General features: G+C 56.2%; 1 protein-coding gene across 2 annotated transcripts; it reads right to left on the reverse strand.

Moving 5' to 3' along the window:
* Positions 1 to 934: 934 nt before the first annotated feature.
* NMUR1 (neuromedin U receptor 1) lies at positions 935 to 18,325 on the reverse strand. Of its 2 annotated transcripts, none has more exons than XM_073358740.1 (3): positions 18,202 to 18,325; positions 14,297 to 15,200; positions 935 to 3,632 (listed from the first exon to the last, which is right to left on the reverse strand). In XM_073358740.1, the coding sequence occupies exons 2-3, from the start codon at positions 15,189 to 15,191 to the stop codon at positions 3,232 to 3,234; spliced, it is 1,296 nt and encodes a 431-aa protein (XP_073214841.1). In that variant the 5' UTR covers positions 15,192 to 15,200; positions 18,202 to 18,325; the 3' UTR covers positions 935 to 3,231. The 2 variants fall into 2 exon arrangements, with proteins under 2 accessions (XP_073214841.1, XP_073214843.1); XM_073358742.1 differs by lacking the exon at positions 18,202 to 18,325 and adding an exon at positions 16,894 to 17,001.
* Between the last annotated feature and the right edge of the window lie 3,823 nt (positions 18,326 to 22,148).

The raw sequence follows: 22,148 nt of genomic DNA on the forward strand, positions 1-22,148 counted from the left end.
AACTTTGCTACCTCGCTGTTTATGCACTTTTCCAGATAATTTATGTTCAACAGCACTGGTCCCAGGACAGATCCTTGAGGGACCCCACTGTTTATGTGTCTCTATTCTGAAAACTGACCATTTATTCCTACCCTTTGTTTCCTGTCTTTTAACCAGTTACTGATCCCTGAGAGGATCATCCTTCTTATCCCATGACTGATTACTTTGCTTACAAGCCTTTGGTGAGGAATCTCATCAATGGCTTTCTGAAAGTCCAGTACACTATATCCACTGGATCCCCCTTGTCCACATATGTTGACCCCCTCCAAGAATTCTAATAGACTGGTGAGGCATGATTTCCCTTCACACAACCTGATTGACTCTTCTCCAACAAATCACATATATCTATGTTTCTCATAATTCTGTTCTTTACTATAGTTTCTACCAATTTGCCTGGTACTGAAGTTTAGCTTACCGGCCTGTAATTGCCAGGATCGCCTCTGGAGCCTTTATAAAAGACAGTGTTACATTAGCTTTCCTCCAGTCATCTGGTACAGAGGCTGATTTAAGTGATGGGTTGCATACCACAGTTAGTAGTTCTGCAATTTCATATTTGAATTTTTTCAGAATTTTTGGGTGAATCCCATCTGGTCCTGGGGACTTACTACTGTTTAACGTATCAATTTTTTCCAAAACCTCCTCTATTGACATCTTAATCTGGGACAGTTCCTCAGATTTGTCACCTAAAAAGGATGGCTCAGGTGTGGGAATCTCCCTCACATCCTCTTCAGTGGAGACCGATGCAAAGAATTCATTTAGCTTCTCTGCTGTGACTCTTCTAGGAAAGTCAAGGCGGGGTGCAACTGAGTTTATACTGAATAGAGACAGTGGGTCGGAGGAGAGTGGCTGAGAGAGAAATAATTTGAGCCCAACTAACGAGAATAGTTGTGGGTTTATTTTAATTCTCAAGTTAAGTGACAATCAGCTCATGCACACCGGAGAGACCCACAGATAGAAAACCCCCGCACTCGCCACAGTGTGGATGGCCCGGGGTAGTTGCCGATGTCGGAGGAGAGGCTGCTGCGCTGGGGAAGGTCCAGGACGAGGTGGTGAAAGGAAGAAAGGGAAGTGGAGAGAGAGCGAGAGAGTATCTGCTCCACAGCCGGGCGGGTACCAGCACTGCACTTTGTGTCAGCTGTTAGCACACAGATAAGAGACATCTCTGTTGTCAGGAAAGGTTCCCATGTTTACGTGGGGAGGGTGAATTATCTCCCACGGCTTACACGCTCCAACACACAGGAGCCAGCCAGGGAAAGGGTGAGTCAGCCTCACACAACAGCTCTTCCTTCTTCACTGGGGACAGAGTAAAACCAGCCCCCCTCGCCTTCATCATGGCCTCAGCCGCTCAGCCAGGCCAGGCCCCGTGGCCCTTTCACTCTGACTTATTTACAGTCCTTCCCTGACAGGCAGAAGGGGAAAGCAAGGGCAGCCAGGTGTGGTGTGTGTCAAACTGAGCTCTCCGCGCCTCGCTGGGGGGTGCCTGAGCGAAGGTCTTCCCGGCCACAGCTACCACAGCCTTGCCCAGGCACGTGTCGGGAGTGGGGGGTTGCACCACACCACATGGGGGTGTTGAAGCCTCAGCTACAGCACGTCAAACCCACGGGCTGCAGGGGAGGTCCTGCATCTGCACCCTGCCACACTCCCTGCGTGGCATTTCTCTGCTGATTTCCTCCACCTCTTGGTCCTCTCCCTCCTCCCCAGGGACAGCAGGAGTAGGGGTGTCTGGAACCCAGCACTGCCAACTCCCTTGATATCTCGCATCTTTCTGAAAGCCCCAGCTCCTGGAGTCCTGGGATTCTGGGAGCATCTCAGCTCTTTGTTTCTAGGCTGTAGCCCATGGGGGTGTGGAGAAAACATGGGGCCAGGACTCCTAAAAGTCCCAGCACCAGGAGGCAGGGAAACATACCCCAACATTTAGTATTTTTTTAAAGACAGATGAATTTGGGGGGCCTGGAGCTGGCAAAGCTGGGAATTGATTCCCTGCATATCTCAGGAGCAAGGGGGGCTTGTGGGTAATTGGGGGCACCCAGTGGGGACCAGGGTACTGGAGAAAGTCGAGGGCTACTGGGAGGGGGGTATTGGCCTGGGACAGCCTGGAGGAGGGATTGTTGCGTGGTGGTAGAAGGTGCGGGGAAGAGAGGGAAAGCCTGGGGAGGGGGCGAGTGGGACCAGGGGAGGAGGGTGAATGTGGTGGCAGGCAGTGATGGCTTCTGAGTGACATGGCGACACAGCCTCGTTGTGACTGAAATGTCACCCCCAGCCGGGTAGCCCAGCATGACCCTGCCACGACGTCACCATGCCACGCTGCGCCTGTGGCTCCCGGCTGTGGGTGGCCAGCGCAGGCCGGCGTGTCGGCAGAGCCGGGCTAGAGCCTCAAGCTAGGATTAGCAGGCAGACTTCTCCCAGGAGGGAGGCGGGCGGGAACCTGTTGCCCTGAGACTCAGGCAGCCGGAGGGCAGCGTTAGCCTGTGACCAGGGTCCAGCCCTCTGAATTACAGAGGCATTTGCTATGAGTTCAGTGGCCATGTCTGAACCTCCAGACCAAGCTGTTTCAGGAGGGATAGCTCAGTGGTTTGAGCATTGGCCTGCTAAACCCAGGATTGTGAGTTCAATCCTTGAGGGGGCCATTTAGGGATCTGGGGCAAAAATTGGGGATTGGCCCTGCTTTGAGCAGGGGGTAGGACTAGATGACCTCCTGAGGTCCCTTCCAATGCTGAGATTCTATGATACACAGGGAAGAAGCTGGGATCAGTGGAGACAACCTGCCTCTCACCAACCTGTCTCTTGTTGTTTGCACCCCTCCTAGCACTAAGCCGGTCCGGCACTGCCAGACATGCCAGACAACAAACCGCAGCCAGATGGCACCACGGCCAATTCCCAGGCCAAGAGGCTGCAAAGGCATGGCCTGTGGAGTGGGGCCCCAGCCAGCAAAGAGTTAATATCTCACCTCTCTGAACCCAAAGTTTGGGGGTTTTCTGCCTGCGCTCGTACCCTCGTGCCACGGCGCAGCCCCTGGGGAGTTGGGCTTACGAGCGGTGGGATTGGCGGTAACGCCAGGGCCGTGCTAGTGGGTGGCACAGCGGCGGGCGACATAAGCGGGTGACTAGACACTGGACATGGTCTTCCCAACCCCCTTGCAGTCGTTGTGTCCCTCCAGGAGCCCGACTAGCGGGGGAGGCCCTGGCGGTGCCCTCAGGGGAAGGACGTCTCACGCTTAAGGGCGTCCTCCCCCGCCACACCCATCTCCTCCTCCACCACATTGGACAGGGGCAGCCCATTGCCGGCGGGCACGTGCTCGCAGACCGTGCTGCGGGTGGTGACCCGGGTGACGCTGGGCGAGTACTTCCTGGAGCCCCGCCCCCACAGGCGCTTCCGGCACATCACCTCCTTGAACATCTCCCGGAAGCGCGTGGACATCAGGTTGTAGAGGATGGGGTTGGCGGCTGAGCTCAGGTAGAAGAAGACCCCGGAGATGATGTGGACGTACTGGAACATGTGCAGCATCCGGCCCGTCCAGTGGGAGACGAAGCTCCAGACGAGCCGGTCTGTGTGGAAGGGGGCCCAGCAGATCCCGAATACGACAACCAGCACGACTGGAAGGAAGCAGAGAAAATTACGTGGCCATTGGAGGCGGGGGTGGGGGGGGTGTATGCTAGTTCTGTGCTTCGGTCCCTGACAGTCGCTGATCTGATGGCGCAGGTTCTTTCCTGCCTCCTGGTCTTTACCTTCACTGCATTAGTTGCCATATTCTCTCTATGCAGAAGGGGAAATATTGCCAGTGCATGACACTGATAAAAGCATATGTCCTGCCCCCTTTAATGCCTGGCTCACATAGGACAGCAAGGGTGGCCCAAGGAGTAGAGGGGTAGCTTGGGCCATAGGTAACCAAGGTTCAATTCCTGACTCTACCACAGAGGGATAACAGCCTACCGATACTGCCAACAAAAGGAATTACTCCTTTACCTTGAGGGATAAAAGCCTGCGGTCAAGCCCGCTGACAGGGAAGGCAAAGGGGGAAATTGCCCAGGGGCCCGGGTGATTTCAAAAGGCCCAGGGCCCCCAGCTGCTGCGGCGGTGGCCAGGAGCCCCGGGCCCTTTTACATCGCCTGGACAGGCCACAGGGCTCCTAGGCACGCACGGGGTGGTACCAGCAGTGGTGAAGGCAGCCAAGCGGGCATATGGAAGCCCTGGCCATGCCAGAAGAGTGCCCATTGACTGTTCTGCCCTGGGGCCCAGAATTGCTGTCGGCGGGTGGGTGTGCCTGGGGTGCTGCAAGTTGTGGGTTCTTTCCCTGCTGATGACCCATGGGCGGGGGTATGTACCTCTAATGTGCCACCCTAGGGTAAACACCCATTTCTTTCATGGTCCTCATGTGATTGATTTACTGCCTCCTTATTACTTATCATAGCTGGCATCATACAGCCATGGAAAGGAACCGAGCCCTTACAGTAAATGAGACATAAACCCACAAAGGATTTAATGGCTGCAGGATGGGAAGAGAGACAACCGAAAAAGGCAGGAGGTTTTGGCTGGTTCTGGCTGGCAGGCATGTCACTAACTCTGTGTTTCTTCAAATATATTCTACTGATTTATTTTAAATAGGGGCAAGACACAACCATAGGAGTGGATGGCTGGCCGTTAAAATGAAGCCCAAATACCACTTTGATGGGCATGATAGATAGATAGATAGATAGATAGATAGATAGATAGATAGATAGATAGATAGATAGATAGATAGATGGGGTGTATGGGGATAGATAGATAGATAGATAGATAGATAGATAGATAGATAGATAGATAGATAGATAGATAGATAGATAGATAGATAGATAGATGGGGTGTATGGGGATAGATAGATAGATAGATAGATAGATAGATAGATAGATAGATAAGAATGTGAAGGAATGAGGGTACTCATTGCAGTGGAAGGACACTGATTTATGGCATGATATATCATTAGCTATCAGGGGGAAGGGATAGCTCAGTGGTTTGAGCATTGGCCTGCTAAACCAAGGGTTGTGAGTTCAATCCTTGAGGGGGCCATTTAGGGATCTGGGGCAAAAATTGGGGATTGGTCCTGCTTTGAGCAGGGGGTTGGACTAGATGACCTCCTGAGGTCCCTTCCAACCCTGAGATTCTATGATTCTATGACATGGGTCAGCTCAGTGGTCCAATTAGCCCGGTATCCTGCAGTGACCAATGCCAGGTGCTTCAGAGGGAAAGAACAGAACAGGGCAATTTTCCAGTGATCCGTCCCCTGCCACGTAGTCCCAGCGTCTGGCAATCTGTATGGTTCCTTGTAACTATCGCTCCCTCGAACCCCTCTGATTTCTTGGACCTTCACCCAGTCTCAGGGCGTCTTTCTTTCCCTTCCCTGTCAGTTATTTTTGCTTCGTTCTGCTCTCTTTCTCTCTCTGGTGCCACCCCTCTCCAGCCAGCGGTTGCTAACTGTGGTCCCATTAACCAGCTTTCTCCCTTGTCCCCCTTCTGTTCAGCATCCTGTCTCTGGTGTTTCAGAGTAACAGCCGTGTTAGTCTGTATTCGCAAAAAGAAAAGGAGGACTTGTGGCACCTAAGAGACTAACCAATTTATTTGAGCATAAGCTTTCGTGAGCTACAGCTCACTTCCTCAGATGAAGTGAGCTGTAGCTCACGAAAGCTTATGCTCAATAAATTGGTTAGTCTCTAAGGTGCCACAAGTCCTCCTTTTCTCTGGTGTTTGTTTCTCTGTCTCCTTCCCCAAGCCCTTGGGCAAACCCAGCTCCTTCCCCCCCACCCCCCTCGCGACCCCAGAAAGGGCTGTGGCTGTTGCCCCAGGATACGCACCCGGTAGAAATCAGGTGTCTGTTCTCAAGGAATTTGTTTTATCCTGATTAAATACACGGCCCTGGCGCAGACGAGAACAGGGCAGCCTCGTCGCTGCTCTCCACATCCCGGAGTCTGCGCGTGGATTCCCCGGGCTGGTGGCCGGAGCCAGACCAGCAGCCCTGGAGCCCTCACAGCTGTAGCGATGGGGTCCTGAGAAAACCTGGTTCCCATCTCTGCTCCCCACAGGCCTGCCCAGCTCCATGCCAGGATGTTCCCAGCCCCTCCTGTGGCTGTGAGCCGCCTGATGCCAGTGTAAGGGGACTGCTGGCCAGCTCCCAGTACCAAAGGAAAGGGGAAGGGTGGATGGGAAATCAGGTCCCTGAGACTGACAGTCCCCAGGAACAGTGGGGAGAAGCCAGTGCTCCAGGTCAGCCTGATTGATGGGGCAGACTACTGAGGGAGTCAGGAGACCAGGGGGGTCCCGTCTTCCGTGTGAGCTGGAATTGCCTGGGTCAGACACAGTGGGGCTGAGCTAAGGAGAGAGCGGGGGCCCAAGCTGAGCTGGGGAGCAGAGCCCTGCCAGCCAGAGGGGCCAGAAAAGCAGCCCAGGGAGCAGGTCAGTGCTGGGAAGAGAGCTGGAGCAACCAGAGCCGGGGGGGCCAGGAAAAGCAGCCCAGGGGGCTGGAGGCAGAGCAGCCGCCGTTCTGAGGCAGAGTGGAGCTGGAGCCATCTGGAGCCGGGTGCAGTGAGCAGCTCGGGAGAGCGAGGGGGATGCTGGGCAGGGGGCCCAGCACAGGGAGACGCCCCCAGCCAGGAGGCTCTGCAGGCCAGACTCGGCGGGGGATCATAACCCCAACAGAGGGGGCTGATGCTGGGAAGAAGGGTCCTGCCATCCAGAGCCTGGAGGCATGTGGCCACCACCAGAGCAAGTGTCCGACCTGCGGCATAGCCAGGGCCTGGGACATGTGAGGGACAGACTGTGAACTGCCCTTACATTCCAGAGACGCTGGTCGTGATGTCCCCATGCCACAGAGCACCTTTCACCTTTCCCATTTTTTCCTTATTCATTTTTAATTGGTTGCTGTTTAATAAATTGTATTTGCTTTGAGCTGTATGTAGTGATCAGTGGGTCAGGGAAGCATTCAGAGAGGAGAGAGCACCCCGGAGTGGGGACACCGTAGCCCCTGCCCTAAGTGACCACGACAAGGTTGGGGGTCGAGCCCCTCAGGAATCCTGGGCTCAGCCTTGTCTGCCACACAGCCCTCAAGTAGGCATCTGGGTAAAGGGAGTGGGAGCGAGGACTCAGATCCTTTCGCTAGCCCACTTCACTGGGGTAGGGTAGAAGCCAGAAAAGTTCCCCACAATAGCAGGACCATTTACCCGCTTACACCAGCATGGCCAGCCCGGGCTGCAGAGTGAGGTGGAACTGGCCAGGCAGGCTGCAGGGAGAGCCCCAGCCTGGGACTAGCTCCATGTCCCACAGCTCCCAGGGACCCAGCTACATACCCTCCCCTTAGTGGAGGCTCCAAACCCACGAAAACCCAGGCCAGAAGGCATGAAGTACCTCCGGCCTCCCCAAGGTCGGAAAGGGTTAAAGCACCATGCCTGGGGCTGAACCTCGGGGTTCAGGGATCTCCCTCGTCTAAGCCAAAATTGGGCCCGGGGTGCTGGCCGACGCTGGACACGTCACCGGTTCTATGGGTTCAGCCCCCTCCCCTCCCCGTGCTGCGTCCAGTTCCAGGGGAGTGCGGGGTTTTACTTGCTTCTCTGTGCCCACCCTCCGCCACAATTCCTGGGGAAGCCAGTGGGCGCTTGGCACCTCTGAGGAGCATTGTTAGTATGCATGGAGCCCTGTCAGGGTGCCTGGCGCTTGCTTCACAGGGGAGGGCATGGGGCAGACAGCACTGTTCAGCCCCGTGCTCTGGCAGGAGGAAGCCAGGAAGAGAGGGGGTTTGGGGCGGGTGATCCGTCACCCAAAGGCTTCTCCGAAGGAGGAGTGGGAGGGAGACAGTTTGATGTGCAGGAAGGTGTGAAGGGGCGGGAGGGGGGAGGAGATAAGGCTGTTTAGAGGAAGGGGGGAAGGCAGTAGGGGAAATAAAGGGGCCTCTCGGCTGAATACCAGGATACACTTAGGAAGGAACAATCAGTTGCACACACACAAACTGGGACATGAGGCCTAGGAAGGAGTACTGGGGAAAGGGATCTTGGGTCACAGTGGATCACAAGCTAAATCTGAGTCAACAGTGTCACGCCGTTGCAAAAAAAGCAAACATCATTCTGGGATGTATTAGCAGGAGGGTTGAAAGCAAGACACGAGAAGTAATTCATCCTCTCTACTCCGCACTGATTAGGCCTCAGCTGGAGTATTGTGTCCAGTTCTGGGTGCCACATTTCAGGAAAGATGTGGACAAATCGGAGAAAGTCCAGAGAAAAGTGACAAAAATGATTAAAGGTCTAGAAAACATGACCTCTGAGGGAAGATTGAAAACATTGGGTTTGTTCAGTCTGGAGACAAGAAGACTGAGAGGGGACATGATCACAATTTTCAAGTACATAAAAGGTTGTTACAAGGAGGAGGGAGAAAAATTGTTCTCGTTAACCTCTGAGGATAGGACAAGAAGCAATGGGCTTAAATTGCAGCAAGGGTGGTTTAGGTTGGACATTAGGAAAAACTTCCTAACTGTCAGGGTGGTTAAGCCCTGGCATTCTGAGGCAGGCCCAATGCGGCCTGGTGAGGCATGCTCAACCCCCTGCACTGCTGATCCTGTGCTGGGGAACAAGCCCCCAGCCATGTCCCACTTGTGCCCTTCGGATGTAGGGGGCTGGGAGCAGTGTTCTGAGCTCCTTGTGCGACCCCAGCATTCTGGCTGCTCCCCTGCCAGTGCAGAAGGGGGCAGGGAAGTGCCCCCTGCATTTTCTGTCTCCCTCCCACACCGGTGCCAGGGCAGCTGGCTCGGACCATGTGTCTCGGCTCCTCAGGCAGCTCCACGGGGAGGGGAGCACGTCTCACCCCTGCAGCCAGCAGAGCGCGGGAGGGGAGCAGCAGGCGCCCACCCAGTGCTGCCCAGAAAACGCCAGGCTTCCCGAAAGGCTGAACTCAGGGTTAATGGGGTTCTGCTGGCGTTTCACTTGGACGGGTGTTTATTTTTCCAGCGAAGCTCACGCCCCCGGTTGCAGCTGAATGGGGTGGAGGGGAATCCGGAGTCGATTTGGAATGCACAGTCCTGGGAGAGGCCAGGCCCCATGCCCAACTGGGGGCCAGCTGGGCAGCTGGGATGGCACGCAGCAGATTGCAGCACCCTGCACACCAGGTGAACTCCTGGCTGCCCGGTTAGCTGGGGGCCGAGCAGGAGGCCAGAAAAGGGATTTCAGTCCTTACAGGAATTATGGATCCAGGGGACAGAAATGTCCCAGCTAACAAGGGGATAAAGAGACATTTGGGCCAAGGCCACTGGGACACACCACTGTGCTCACGGGAAGGGCCCTGGGATCTCTAGTGTCTGTGCAGAGCAGATGGGAGCCTGGTTCTTACCTCCCACCCAGGACTCAGACTCATGTCGGGAGGATGAAGCATTCCTGGGATCAGTGCTCCCAGGGAGCACGGGAATTTCAAACCTAACGCTCAGCCTGCTCCTCTGGTCACCTCTGTTTGGATCAAGATGGAGCAATACATTCTGGGACATGTCATCCCTGTGGGCCGCCCCTCGGCCTTAGAGGTGGGCCAGGCCAGGAAGTGTTGCAGGGAGCCCTGTGGGGCCACGTGATCAGCCAAATCGCCTTGGGGCAGCCGAGCTCACTGTTGCAGAATGGCTTGGGGGACCAGGGCCATGTCAGTTCCCCAAGTGCCCGCCTGCCAGGGCGCAGTGCTCCTGGGGAATCCTGCCCTTCAGATCTTAGTGCCCTCAGGCTGGGCTCCCCCCTCCCAGCTCCCAGAACCCTCCTCACTCTGGCTAAGCGGAGTCACCCAGGGGGTGCGGGCCGGATAACCTTTGCCCCCCTGACATCCCCCTGGGGGTGTCCCCGCTGAGCAGAGAAGGCGCTGCTGGGCCATCGGCACCTGGGGGTCTCGCTCTCCGACCAGGAGCAGAACAACTTTGGCACATCCACACACACTGCATCTACCCCACAGCACTGGTCCCCTAACAGAGAGGTCGTCTCGTCCAGTCCCCTGCACAGAGGCAGGGCTAAGTATTAGCTAGACCATCCCTGACAGGGGTTTATCTAACCTGCTCTTAAAAATCTCCAGTGACGGAGATCCCACAACCTCCCTAGGCAATTTATTCCAGGGCTTAACCACCCTGACAGTTAGGAAGTTTTTCTAATGTCTGATCTAAACCACCCTTGCTGCAGTTTAAGCCCATTGCTTCTTGTCCTATCCTCAGTGGTTAAGGAGAACAATTTATCACCCTCCTCTTTATAACAATCTTTTACATCCTTGAACCCTGTTATCATGTCCTCCCACAGTCTTCTCTTCTCCAGACTAAACTAACCAGTTTTTTTCAACCTTTCCCCATAGGCTGTGTTTTTGTTGCTCTCATCTGGACTTCCTCCAATTTGTTACTTCTTTTCCAAAGTGTGGCGCCCGGAACTGGACACAATACTCCAGCTGAGGCCTTACCGGTGCTGAGTAGCGTGGCAGAATTACTTTTCATGTCTTGCTTACAAGACGCCTGCTAATATAGCTGAGAACAATGTTCACTTTTTTTGCAGCAGTGTTACATTGACCGCTAATATTTCGTCTGTGATCCACTCTGACCCCCAGATCCTTTTCTGCAATGCTCCTTCCTCGGCAGTCATTTCCCAGTTTGTGTGTGTGCAATCCCTTCCTAAGCATTTGCCCCTAATGAATGTCATTTGCATTTGCCCCAATGAATGTCATCCTCTTTATTTCAGACCATTTCTGCAGTTTGTCAAGATTGTGTTGAATCCTAATCCTGCCCTCCAAAGTGCTTGCAACCCCTCCTGCTCCGCTGGTGGGATGAGGGGCTCTGGGTTACTTCCAACCACAGCACACGGCATTGTGGGGACCTGCTGAGCGGGTTTTGTGGCAATGCTTGCGGCTTCCCTGGAGACGGGACACCTTTGCAGGCAGCACCACCTCAAGCCAAGCCTGAGTTAAAACCCCAGGCATTGCAAGCAAGCTGATGCTTGGGAACAGCTGGGACAGCTGTTGCAGGAGGACACAAGGCCTTGTGCAAGCACGGTGAGCTCAGGACCATCCCAGCCAACGCTTGTTTGCAATGCTAGCGTGTCCCTGCACGGCAAGGCCAGAACAAAAGGGATTCGCTCCCCCTGGCTTGTTGATCTGCTCTCTGGGGGCAGCCAAGGAAGCGGGTTGTAGAAAGGACATGAGGTCTGGTTAACATCTCTCCCTCTGTCTCTTGCCAGAGCTGCTCTGCCACGTGGCTTTGCTTCTTGTCAAGCACGGGGCCTTCGCTCAGCCCAGAGCCAAAGCTTTGCAGCCCCAGGGACCACTGCAGCTCTGGCTGGCTTGGCCTGCCAGCGGGCATCTTCCCTGGGAAATGCTTCCAGCCCTGGATTGTGTCTGTGCCCGAGTGAAACCCACCAGCCAGCCAAGGCCTCCCTGGAAGCCCGCTGCGTTTATTAGACAAATGAAACAGCCCTCCATTGATGGAGTATTCACCATCACGACCCTGGGCACCTCTTAGAGATTAACGAGCAGCTGGGAGACCTGCTGGCTCAGATCTCTTATCTCTGGCCCATTGCCAATTCCCAGCTGGTTAGTGCTGTGATAAAAGCCTCCTTCCCTAGCTGCTCCACCAAGCTGACACCAGCCAGGACCACTGCAGGGATGGACACGGTGCACAGAGAACCCACATGCCCCCTGACCCCTGTGGTCCCTGCCGTCCTATCTCACACTGTAGTTGGAGGGATGCTGGATGCTGCTTGGGACTCACCCCTCCAGAGGAGAAGCCAACGGCAGGCGTGCTAAGCATGCCATGTGCCCCGGCCGGGCACTATGCTATGGCACCAGACCCGTGGCACCTGATTCCAGGATGCCGTTTCCACCCGGGCCAAGCGGGTGCAAAGTGGCACCCGATCAGAACGGTAACCTTTACACCCACTTTCCCCAGCTGCAAAGGGGGATGCAGGCGAGAATCCGGCCCAGGAGCCGGAACCCGCCTTGGCCAGTCAGAACTCGCCCTCAGCTTTAAAATCACAACTGCACAGCAGATCTCCGCTCAAGCACGGCGCCAAAGCCGCGTTTCCAGGGACATAGCGCTGAGCTGCTGTTACGCACACCCCTCTCCCTACAAGGCATCCAGCACTATGTACCACCTGTGCACCGCAGCAAGGCACCGCCCGGTCACACCCCTACGGCGTAGCACACAGGGCCGCTTGGCTGCTAATACGGCACGCACCGGGATCCCATAAAGGGAGCCTTGGGCATAACCCAGATCATCAGTGCCACAGGACAGGGCCTGTAGCCTCTCTCTCTCTCTCCGTCCAGCACCATGCATTCCTGGGGCTCTTCCTAATGAATCCCGAGTAACAACAGGATGTTCCCCTGGAATGTGTGAGCACCACAATGCACTCTCATGCATGGATGGTGACCAGATGGCAAGCGTGAAAGATTGGGATGGGGGTGGGGGGCAATAGGCGCCTATGTCAGACAGAACCCCGCGTCTCAGGAGTGTCCCTATGAAATCGGGACGTCGGGTCACCCTACATGTCCACTCCCTGTATGCCCAGCAACACACACGGCCGGCTAACGCAGCCCGGCTTTGCTGTCCCCACGCACCCACCCGACCTGTAAAGGTGCATCGGAAATCACCTGTTCAGTGACATGCTGGAGCAGCAAAGTCACACTTACAGCACGGCACGCATGAAGGCAACAACGCTGAGAGACGAACACACACAGGCATGCAGACACACACAGAGGTACACCCCCCCACACCCCCCCACACAGAGGTACACCCCCACACACGCAGACACACACAGAGGTACACCCCCCCACACACACACAGAGGTACACCCCCACACACGCACACACATACAGAGGTACACCCCCCCACACACACACACAGAGGTACACCCACACACACGCACACACACACAGAGGTACACCCCCCCACACAGAGGTACACCCCCACGCACACACACACACAGAGGTACACCCCCCCACACACACACACAGAGGTACACCCCCACACACGCACACACATACAGAGGTACACCCCCCCCACACACACACAGAGGTACACCCCCACACACGCACACACACACAGAGGTACACCCCCACACATGCACACAGAGGTACACCCCCACGCACACACACACACAGAGGTACACCCCCACGCACACACACACATACAGAGTAAACACAGCCAAAGGGTCAGACCCCCAACTGGAATAAATAAGCGCGACTCGGTTGACTTGGAGGGGGGGGGGGGCTACATTGATTTCCACCCACCGAGGATCTGGCCCAAGACGCCTGTATTCCACAGGGGCGTGGGTATCTATGTACCAGTGGAGCAAGCGAGGGGCTGGGTTTGTTAGGAGCTCTGAGACTCCGGCTGGCTGCGCTCGAGAAGGGAGAAACTCTAGGACCCCGGCGGGCAGGGGCTAGGGGCCCTGGCAGGGGAGGCAATATGCCAAGACCTAGGAGGGAGCAAGTCCCATCCAGCACACTGGCCATCTGCAGGGCAGCTTTGGGGAGCTCCGGGTGCAGCCTTCACCCAGCCCCTTCTCAGATCCCCTGGAAAGCCCGCTCCCCAGGAGGCTGCTAGGACTGTGCGTGGCGTACAGGAGTCTGGCCAAGAGCTTCATCCCAGCACTATCCAGGGGAGTCGGGACTTGCTGCTATGGTGCTCCTAACTCCCAGTCCCTCTGCAAAGGGATGCCAGGCTCCCAAGGGGATGGAGCGGTGCTGCTCTCACTTAGCAAGGGGTTGGGTGGCTCTGCCTTGCAGGGGCCTGAGTGCAGAACCTGCTGTAGCTGGAGGGGCAGGTGAGCTAACGCCAGGTCACCCAAGGATCCCTGGCTCAAACCCTTAGGCTGGTTGCTCTCAGCCTGTACCAGATAAAAGAGGCGGATAGCCTCCCCACAGGGGACTTTTGCCAGTTGATGTGCTCCTAGGGGCTTGCAGAGAGACTGCATGGAGTCTGGCCTGTTCCGGTCTGGACTGCTCCAGGCCTTCCAGATCTGCAGTCCCCTTTGCAACGTCTTGGAGCTGGGTTGCATCCGCCACCACTCTACTGAGTGGTGCCCAGTTCCCCCTGGAGCTCTCGCTTGGTCCTGCCCTCCAGCAGCTGGGCTGCGGGACATGGGTGGCCTGCCCTAGCCGCCCAGTGAAAACGCAAGTTGGGAATACCTCCCTCTGCGCCCCTGAGCTGCATCCTTCCGTGATGCATGGGCCAGTGCAGGGGATCAGCCGCCGAGGTGAATCACAAGCTCTCCCCTGCCTCGCCCCCCTCATCTCCACTTACACAGCATCTTAGTCACCTGCCTCCTCCTGATCTTCTGCTGCTGCATGCGGATGTTGTGGTAGTCGCAGTCCCCGCCCGATTTGGCCTCCAGGGCTTGCAGCATCTTCTCCTTCTTCAGCTGCAGCCCGATGAGCAGGTAAAGGATGCTGATGGTGCCCATGGGCAGGAAGAAGAAGAGGATGGTGGTGATCTGGATGATGAGGTTGTAGATCAGGCGGGGTTTCACCAGGGTGCAGATGGCCGAGTCCGGCACCACCCCTCTGCCCGGCACATAGAGGGGCTGGATACCATGCAGGCTGGTGTTGGGGATGGAGCAGAGCACGGACAACACCCAGACCGTGACGATGACCCGCTTGGCGTGCTTCCTGGTCACCACGTACTTGGCCCTGAGCGGGTGGACCACAGCGATGTAGCGCTCCACGCTCAGTGCCGTCACGTTGAGGATGGAGGCGAAGCAGACGGCCTCAAAGAGCAACGTCTTGAAGTAGCAGCCCCCCGCGCCCAGGAGGAAGGGGTAGTTGCTCCACATCTCGTAGAGCTCCAGCGGCATCCCCAGCAGCAGCACCAGCAGGTCGGAGATGGCCAGGCTGAAGAGGTAATAGTTCGTGGGGGTCCTCATGAACCGGTGGCGCACGATGACCAGGCAGGTCAGCGTGTTGCCAATGGCCCCCACCACGAAGATCAGCAGGTAGGTGGCGCAGACTGGGATGAAGAAACTGGATCTGCGGGGTCCCAGGTATTTGTCCTGCAGCTGCTCCACCGTCAGGTTCAAGTCCTTGGGGTCAATGTGGCTAAGGGCAGCGTCCTGCTGGCTTTGGTTGCACAGATCCTGGTAGTCCAGCTGCGCGGGGAGGTCTCCGGGGGGCAGGCTGGAGCAGTTGGCGGAGGGATACATGGCCTCCCGCTGCAAGGAGACTGGACTGGATTAGAGAGATGCCTTAAAGCCGCCCTCATTCCCACCCTCAGCAGCAGAGCCTCAACCATCCTCTCTCCACTGCTCGGCGAGGCAGGGCCCAGCGTGGGCCCCATGTTGCAGGTGAACCATGAGTGCTTCGAGGTCACTGTCCCAGGAGCTGCCTAGGAGGCTGGCAAGTGGCCAGCCTGGGGTGGACTGAATCGCTGCCCCATGACACCGCGGGGCTGCCGCGGGTTGAAATCCAACCCGGGCCAGCGCAGGCGCCTCGGGAAAGATGGGCCTGGGCCACGGCTAACACAGGGATGGGACCCCTAGCCTGGCTTGGCCCTGCCATGCTGTCACCAGCTCTCCGTGCTGCAGGCTGGGGGAGAGCTGCTGTAAGGGGCACGGGGGCATCTCATGCTGCGCCAGCTTTCCAAGCACCAGTGGATCTGCAAAATCCCCGCTCTGCCTGGCATTGTGGGGCACGAGGCGCATCCACAGACGGCCTGCTGGGACAGGGGAGGGGGACTACGGGCAGTGCTGCTGGCTCGCTCCGGCTTGGCCCTTGACCCGAATTTACAGGGCCACATGCCAGGGAAAAGTCACTGAGTGACTGGGCTGGATGGGGGCCAGTCTGCATCATTGACAGCTTCCTGTGCCAACCACGTGGGGGTTTTAAAACCTCCATCCTCACCCAAACCTCCCAGTCCCTATGATCCTGTCCCCCCAAGCCTCCCCACGCCCCACAGCCCTGTCCCTCCAAACCCCACCCCTCAACAGTCCCCACTAGGTACCATCCAATCCACGGTTTCACTCCTTCCTCTCTACACCCCTCCTCATCCACGCCCTACAAAAGCCGGGCCTAGCAGAAGCTTCTGTCTAGCACAAATTTGCCCGTCCCGAGTACAACCAGATCTGTCTCCAGGAGACCCTGTGGCCTCCTGAACCACGTTACAGACAGCGATTCTCCCGCACAGCCTGAGACCGGCTGCATTTCCCTAGCTCCACATATGTGAAGAGCACCAAGAAGCCAGGCACAGCTCAGCCCCATGAGGCTATTTTTGCCTCTTCAATTGCTCCTGTCTCGCAGAGTAGCCTTCCCTGGCTGCATGGGCCGGGTCCGCCGGGGCTGCCAGGGCCGGGTTATTCGGAGGGTCAGCGTCATCCGATTACCAGTCCCAGGGGTGCTCGGCTAGCCTGGCACCGGCTCTTTCTAGCAAAGCTTTCACGGCAGCCATTAACACATGCCACTCGGCAGGGCCAGGCTGGACAAGTCTCTCTCCATGGGGATGTTCTCAGTGCCCCCGCACACACGCCCCGTTCTAAAGGCAAGAAGTGAAGCCAGGATGCAATTTTACAGTCAACCCAGAAAAGCTCTGAGCCATCGCCCCAGCTCAAACTTCCCTAGCTGGGCAGCGGGGATACAGGGACGGCCATAAAATCACCCTTGGGAAAATGGCTCTTCATCCCAATGCTCTCTGGTCCAGGGGACAATTTACACTGGGTGCTAGATTAAGAGCGAAACCCTCGGCTGGACAGAGACGAGGGCTCGGGCTTTGCCATCTTAACAGACAGGCTGGGGGGAAAAAAATCTCCGGTGCTTTCAACTTCACTTCCACGTCCTTTCAGATCTTCTCTGAAAGCCTCTCTGCCAATTATCTCGCCTTTCCCTTCGCCCCCCTTCCACTCTGTTAGTCACCTGGGGACGCAGATGGGGAGGGAGGACACCACCTGGCGTTGTGCTCGTCACGGCCAGGACTTCCAAGGGGTTGCATTTCCCTCCCGTCTACGGCACCTGTTTGCAGCGGAGAAACACGCTCTTGACTCCTTTAGCTCTGCGAGGGGGTTATTGCTGCCCTGGGGTGCAGCGCACGCTGAAGATGCTCTAAAGAAAATAATCAAGTGGCTCTGAAAGAGACCCACAGGCAAGAGGCAGCCCAAGGGGATGCTGATCCGGCCGCCAGAGCCACTGATGGGGGAACGAATTGAGTTCTGATTTTCTATTTGTGCTCGGTGATAGAAAAGACATAAATAACTCCGCTCCCGTCCTGAAGTGCTGACACAGTCTAATAGACTCAGGAAGGCAAATCGCCTTGCAGGGAAAATGCCTCCTCTTAAGTGACAGAGGCACAGATTTCACTTCTCCTGCTTGGCACATGGACTCTTGGCCAGGACGGGGTCACCCCTTTAGGTGCAAAGCTCTCTCCCTGCCCCCCAAAACCATCCCCGGCCCAGAGAGCACTGGCCAGGCAGGCTGTGTATGCAACGCTAAACCCACACGCTGCTCACAGCCAGCTCAAAGCTCCAGGCAAAGCCCGATTTAACAACCCAGGGAAGTTTAAGCTGAGACTGGTCCTTTAATACTTAACAGGATTGTGATAAAACAGTCACATCCAATAATAATCTTACACTGACTCGCCTGCTTCCCAGAGTCTGTCTACAGAACCTATATCCGGTGTCTGTCTAGCCGTCCATCTCTCTGTCTGTCCATACACTGATCCTATCTATCACTCCAGTGCATGTCCGGCATCTGTCTGTTTATCCGATCCCTATCGGTATAGCTGATATCTGTCTATGCAGCCAGCCGTCCACCTGCCCTGGAATCTGCATCCTGCACAGTGTCTGCCCCTCGGGGCTGCAGTTTCGGAGTTTTATCACATTTCCTCCATGCCTGAAACAGAATACGTCTCGTCGTTTCCAGCCGGACCACCCCAGCCCATTGGCTCCCCTTGCCTGGCTCCTCTCCACGCAGCTTGCGAAGGCGAGAGCAGGATTTTATCCTCACTGCTGCTCTGTTTTCTGTTTTTTGCCCCCTCTCTTAGGAACACGCCCGCCACCCTCCTACCGGTGTGCTTTTTCCCAGCCGTGGGAATCCAGTTCTTCTCCACCGCCTAGCGACTTGGAGCGGGGCGATCCGGGTACCTGGACACTCAGTGCTACATTCATTTTCCATAACAACCCAAAAAAGCAAAATCCAAATTTTGTCCTGGCAAAGTGGGACTCTCACCTTGCTATGCAGCCCGGCTGGAGAAAGACTTCCCCAGTCTTCCAGCCCTGCTCATTTTCCAGGCTCCCTCGGAGAGTTTAGAGCAGGCGAAGAGGAGACAGTTAAAGTCTTCACTCCACCTCAGCGCTGGGACGTGTGCGTGTGTGACAGACTGGAGGGGAAAAGCATCAATGAATGGGGAGGCTGCCTGCCTCGGGGTGGGGGGGGCCCGAGTGAGGGTTGGGGGGGGCTGTCTGTAGCTGCTGGCTTTTCAAGCACCACCAGGGGGCATTGCAGTCTAGCAGGACCTCCCCGTCTCTCATTGCTGCCAGCAAAGCTGGCTCCGGGGAAGGGGCTTTGTGTTGCATCCAGCACCATGGCAGGCCCCCCCCCCCCCGTCCCACAAGCCTGGGCCTTTGGACCATGCAGGAGGCCGGTTACAAGTGGAAGCGGCAGGACTGGGCAGAGTGAGGGACCTGCAGCTGGGAAGTAGCCTCTAACCCTGGAGCGGATCAGCTCTGTCGTTAGAGGGAGAGGGTAGGATCGGGCCGCACGCCACACTTTCCCGGCCTGGGAGTCCTCCCTGCTCCGGCGCCCCCCGCAGCAGGAGGCGTGAGACATTCACCTGCCTCGGTCTGCAGCCTGGGCCAGCTCAGAGCCCCCATCTGAGGTTGTCCCCGCCATGTGGGACATAGCTTGAGTCTGGGGCCAGCCAGGCGGCCTGGGTGGAACTGTAACCATTAGCTAATCCCGACGTGCAACCCACGTGGGATTCTGCTCTGGGAGCCCCATGGTAGCTCTGCAGCCTGACTGTCCGTATGCACACCTAGCTCCTGACTCGTGGCCCCCCGTGCTGTTCCAGCCCTGAGCTCCTCCATCTCCTCGGTCTTCCCTCATTATAGCCTGGCCTGCTAATTGCACCCACCGTTTATGGATAGGAGCAGGGGGATAAGACCCAGCAGATTCATTTCCATTGCAAACCACGCGGTGCTGCCGCAGAAGGGAAGGCGTCCCCTCGGCCCACCAGAGCGATGCTGGGCAAGTCACTGAGCGACCCAAGCCTGGATTTCTTCGCCCTGTGCCCTTTCTACCGGGGGATCCCAAAGCACTTTACAAACATTAGCAAAGCCTCACAACCCCAGGGGATGCATCATGAACCCCCTTGTGAAAGTAGAATGAATTATATTGAAATTATAATTCATTAAATAAATGCTACTTGAAGGGTTTGTTGAAATATAGTTGTCAGGAAGAAAAACATTAAGGAGTGTGAGACAATGGGTCCTCAAACTAATTAACTTAGAGCTCCTACTGAGCTAGGAGATTGGTAAACGTTAGTATGCAAATAAGAAATGTATGTATATTTGTCAGTTTCTGCTTCCTTTTGTCTCTTATGTTAAATTGGCTTTGGCTTAATTGTATAAATAAGTTAGCATGAGCCTCAGAGAGGGGCTCACATATCTGGAAGCATTGGCAAAGCGCTTTGCTAATAAACAGAGTGGTCTGACAAATTATGTGAGTCCTGAATCTGACTTTGACACCCTTCTGCAGCCGTGAAAATGACTTACCCTCGGGTTGGTGGCAGCGGTGTGCTTGAACCCGGTGCCCTGCAGAGGCCCAGCTTCTGTCTCTAACCGCTCAACCCAACTCCCCCCTAGCTGGGGTGAGAGCCCCAGGGGTCTGGTTAGCAGCCCCTCTCCTATGACAAGGAGAGCACGCTCCCTTAAGGGGGGCCGGCTGCTGCAGCGCCAGCCACTCCCAGCCGCTCTGGGCTGAGCGCCGAGGGCCACGTCACAGCCACAGCCCGAGGGTGGGAGGTCACATACACAGGCGCAGCACGACCCGCTGCCTCCAGCAAAGGCCGCAAGCCGTCCAGCTCCCCAGCGGCTGCAGGCGTGGTGCAAAGCCCTTTCGTAGGGGAAAGAAAACAAAACCACTTTTTATTTAATGATCCAGGGCAAATATTTGCCCAAGAGCTTTTGAGGGTGCGATCCAGCGCAGCGTGCGCTGGACTCCTGCGGCCGGGCACTGCTTCGAAGCAGAGAGGAGTGGTACCGGAGAGATAGGGGCATTGTGCTAGTTTAATAAAGAAGGAGATTAGTTCCAGCTTGGCTTGCCAGGAGGGTGAGTGCTGGTGGTGTAGGCCAAACACAGACTTCCCAGCCCCTGGCTGCCTGGGTGTGGGCGAGGGCTGAGGGTCAGGGGAAAGGTTCCCCCACCCTGGTCGTCACTGTGAACCCACCACAGAGACGAGCCAGGACTCTGCTGCTGAGAATCCAGACTAGCTCTCGGACTGGCTAACACTGCCTGCGGTGCCCTGAGTCACCACATGGGGCCCCTTAGGTCCTGGCCTGGCTTGACCTCTAAACTGAATTTACAAAACCTGGGGCCATGGGCAAGTTCTGTGTCCTGGGGGAAAGTTGCCAGGTGACTGGGCTGGATAGGGCCTAATCTATTCCATACCCAGAGAGTAGTCACGGGATCGCACTCAAAAAGGCTTTTGTTTGAGGTTAAGGAAAACAACAGAAAAGAACTGAAGTCAAATCTCTGGGGGAGAGAGCACAGTGTGTGCATCTCTCTGCAACGTGCCACACCCACTCTGGAGACAAAATGGCCACTGTCTCTGCCACAGGCAGAGGGCTTAGAAATGTGAAGGCACAGGACACAGAAAATAAAAGCTGCATGCACCACAGGCCGTACTCAGGTTCAAGAAGCCTCTCCCATCTCAAATGTCCGCTCATAAGACACATGCAGGAAGAGACATACCGTCCAAGCCTGCTCCCGTTGAAATAAACAGCACAACACCAAGGGGGCAGGACTGGGACCTTCCCAGGTCTCTAAAGAGATGCAAAGTGTTATGTTTTCCCCCCCAGCACCAAGAGCAGAAGACGCAGTGTTCAATCTGGGCGACTTTATTTCAGATTATGGACAGAAAGAACAAATGTAAAGTCTCCACACGAGAGCAATGAGTCCCTCTGCGACCGTCTGGAGCTGGCCAAACAGCAGGTGCCTCACAACTGCCGCCTGTCGACAGGCAAGGGAAGCACCTGTACAAGGTGCAGGACTCCAAAAACTGAATGCCAGCTGCCCCACACAGACCAGGGCTAGAGAAATCAAAGAGGTCACAGACATGTCATTTATTTTTATTCTGGATATTACTGTAGTCACGGCCCAGGACCCCATTGTGCTGGTGCTATACAAACACAGAACAGACAGTCCCTGCCCCAGAGAGCTCTAAGTATAAATCAAATGAGAAGCGATAGAGACAGACAGACAGAGAAGGGGAAGAAAACCGCCGGACAGCACTGATCAGTGTGAGCAGCAGAGGTCACAGCAGTACAGCAGCCTAACCAAACGATCCTGGCAAACGAGGAGGGACGGAAGGCGGATAAGGAAGTAGCTTCGTGAGTGTTTTTGGGGAGCGGGGGGCAGCAGCCACCCAATTTGCAGGGGTGTCGGGAGATCTCAGCAGCGTCCCCGCCCCAAGCATTCAGGAACCCAGCAGCGTTTTGCTCTTTCCACCAAAGGGCTGCAGCCAGGCATGAGAGACGCGGATGTGACGGATTCCAGCCACCGCACCTCAGCCGCTGCTTTCAGAAGGGGCCAGCCGCAGCCAGGCGCAGAGACACTCATGCTGCCAGGTCCCTAGCCGTGTGCAGCATCGCAGAACAAAGAACGCCCGGGCTGGAAACGAGACGGGAACGAGCAGATTGTTGGAAGAGAAGGAAAATAACTTCAGGCCCAAGGGCGGGCTGTCTGTCTCACCAGCAAAGGTCTGAGATGGCAGGCTGCCAAGGGCAAACCTGTGCCCTTCACTGGCAAACAGATCTCAGCTCCACTGTGCAGCTTCCCTTGTAGAGGGGTCATGGGAGACCAGGACGAGCAGGGGGACGGGTGGGTGTCAGTCAGTCCGTTGGGCCAAGGCTGGGAACGTAGGGGGTTGCAGGTCGAGGCTGAGATACATTTGAACA

Source organism: Lepidochelys kempii, chromosome 9 (genome assembly GCF_965140285.1).
Source record: "Lepidochelys kempii isolate rLepKem1 chromosome 9, rLepKem1.hap1, whole genome shotgun sequence".
Lineage (NCBI taxonomy): Eukaryota > Metazoa > Chordata > Testudines > Cheloniidae > Lepidochelys > Lepidochelys kempii.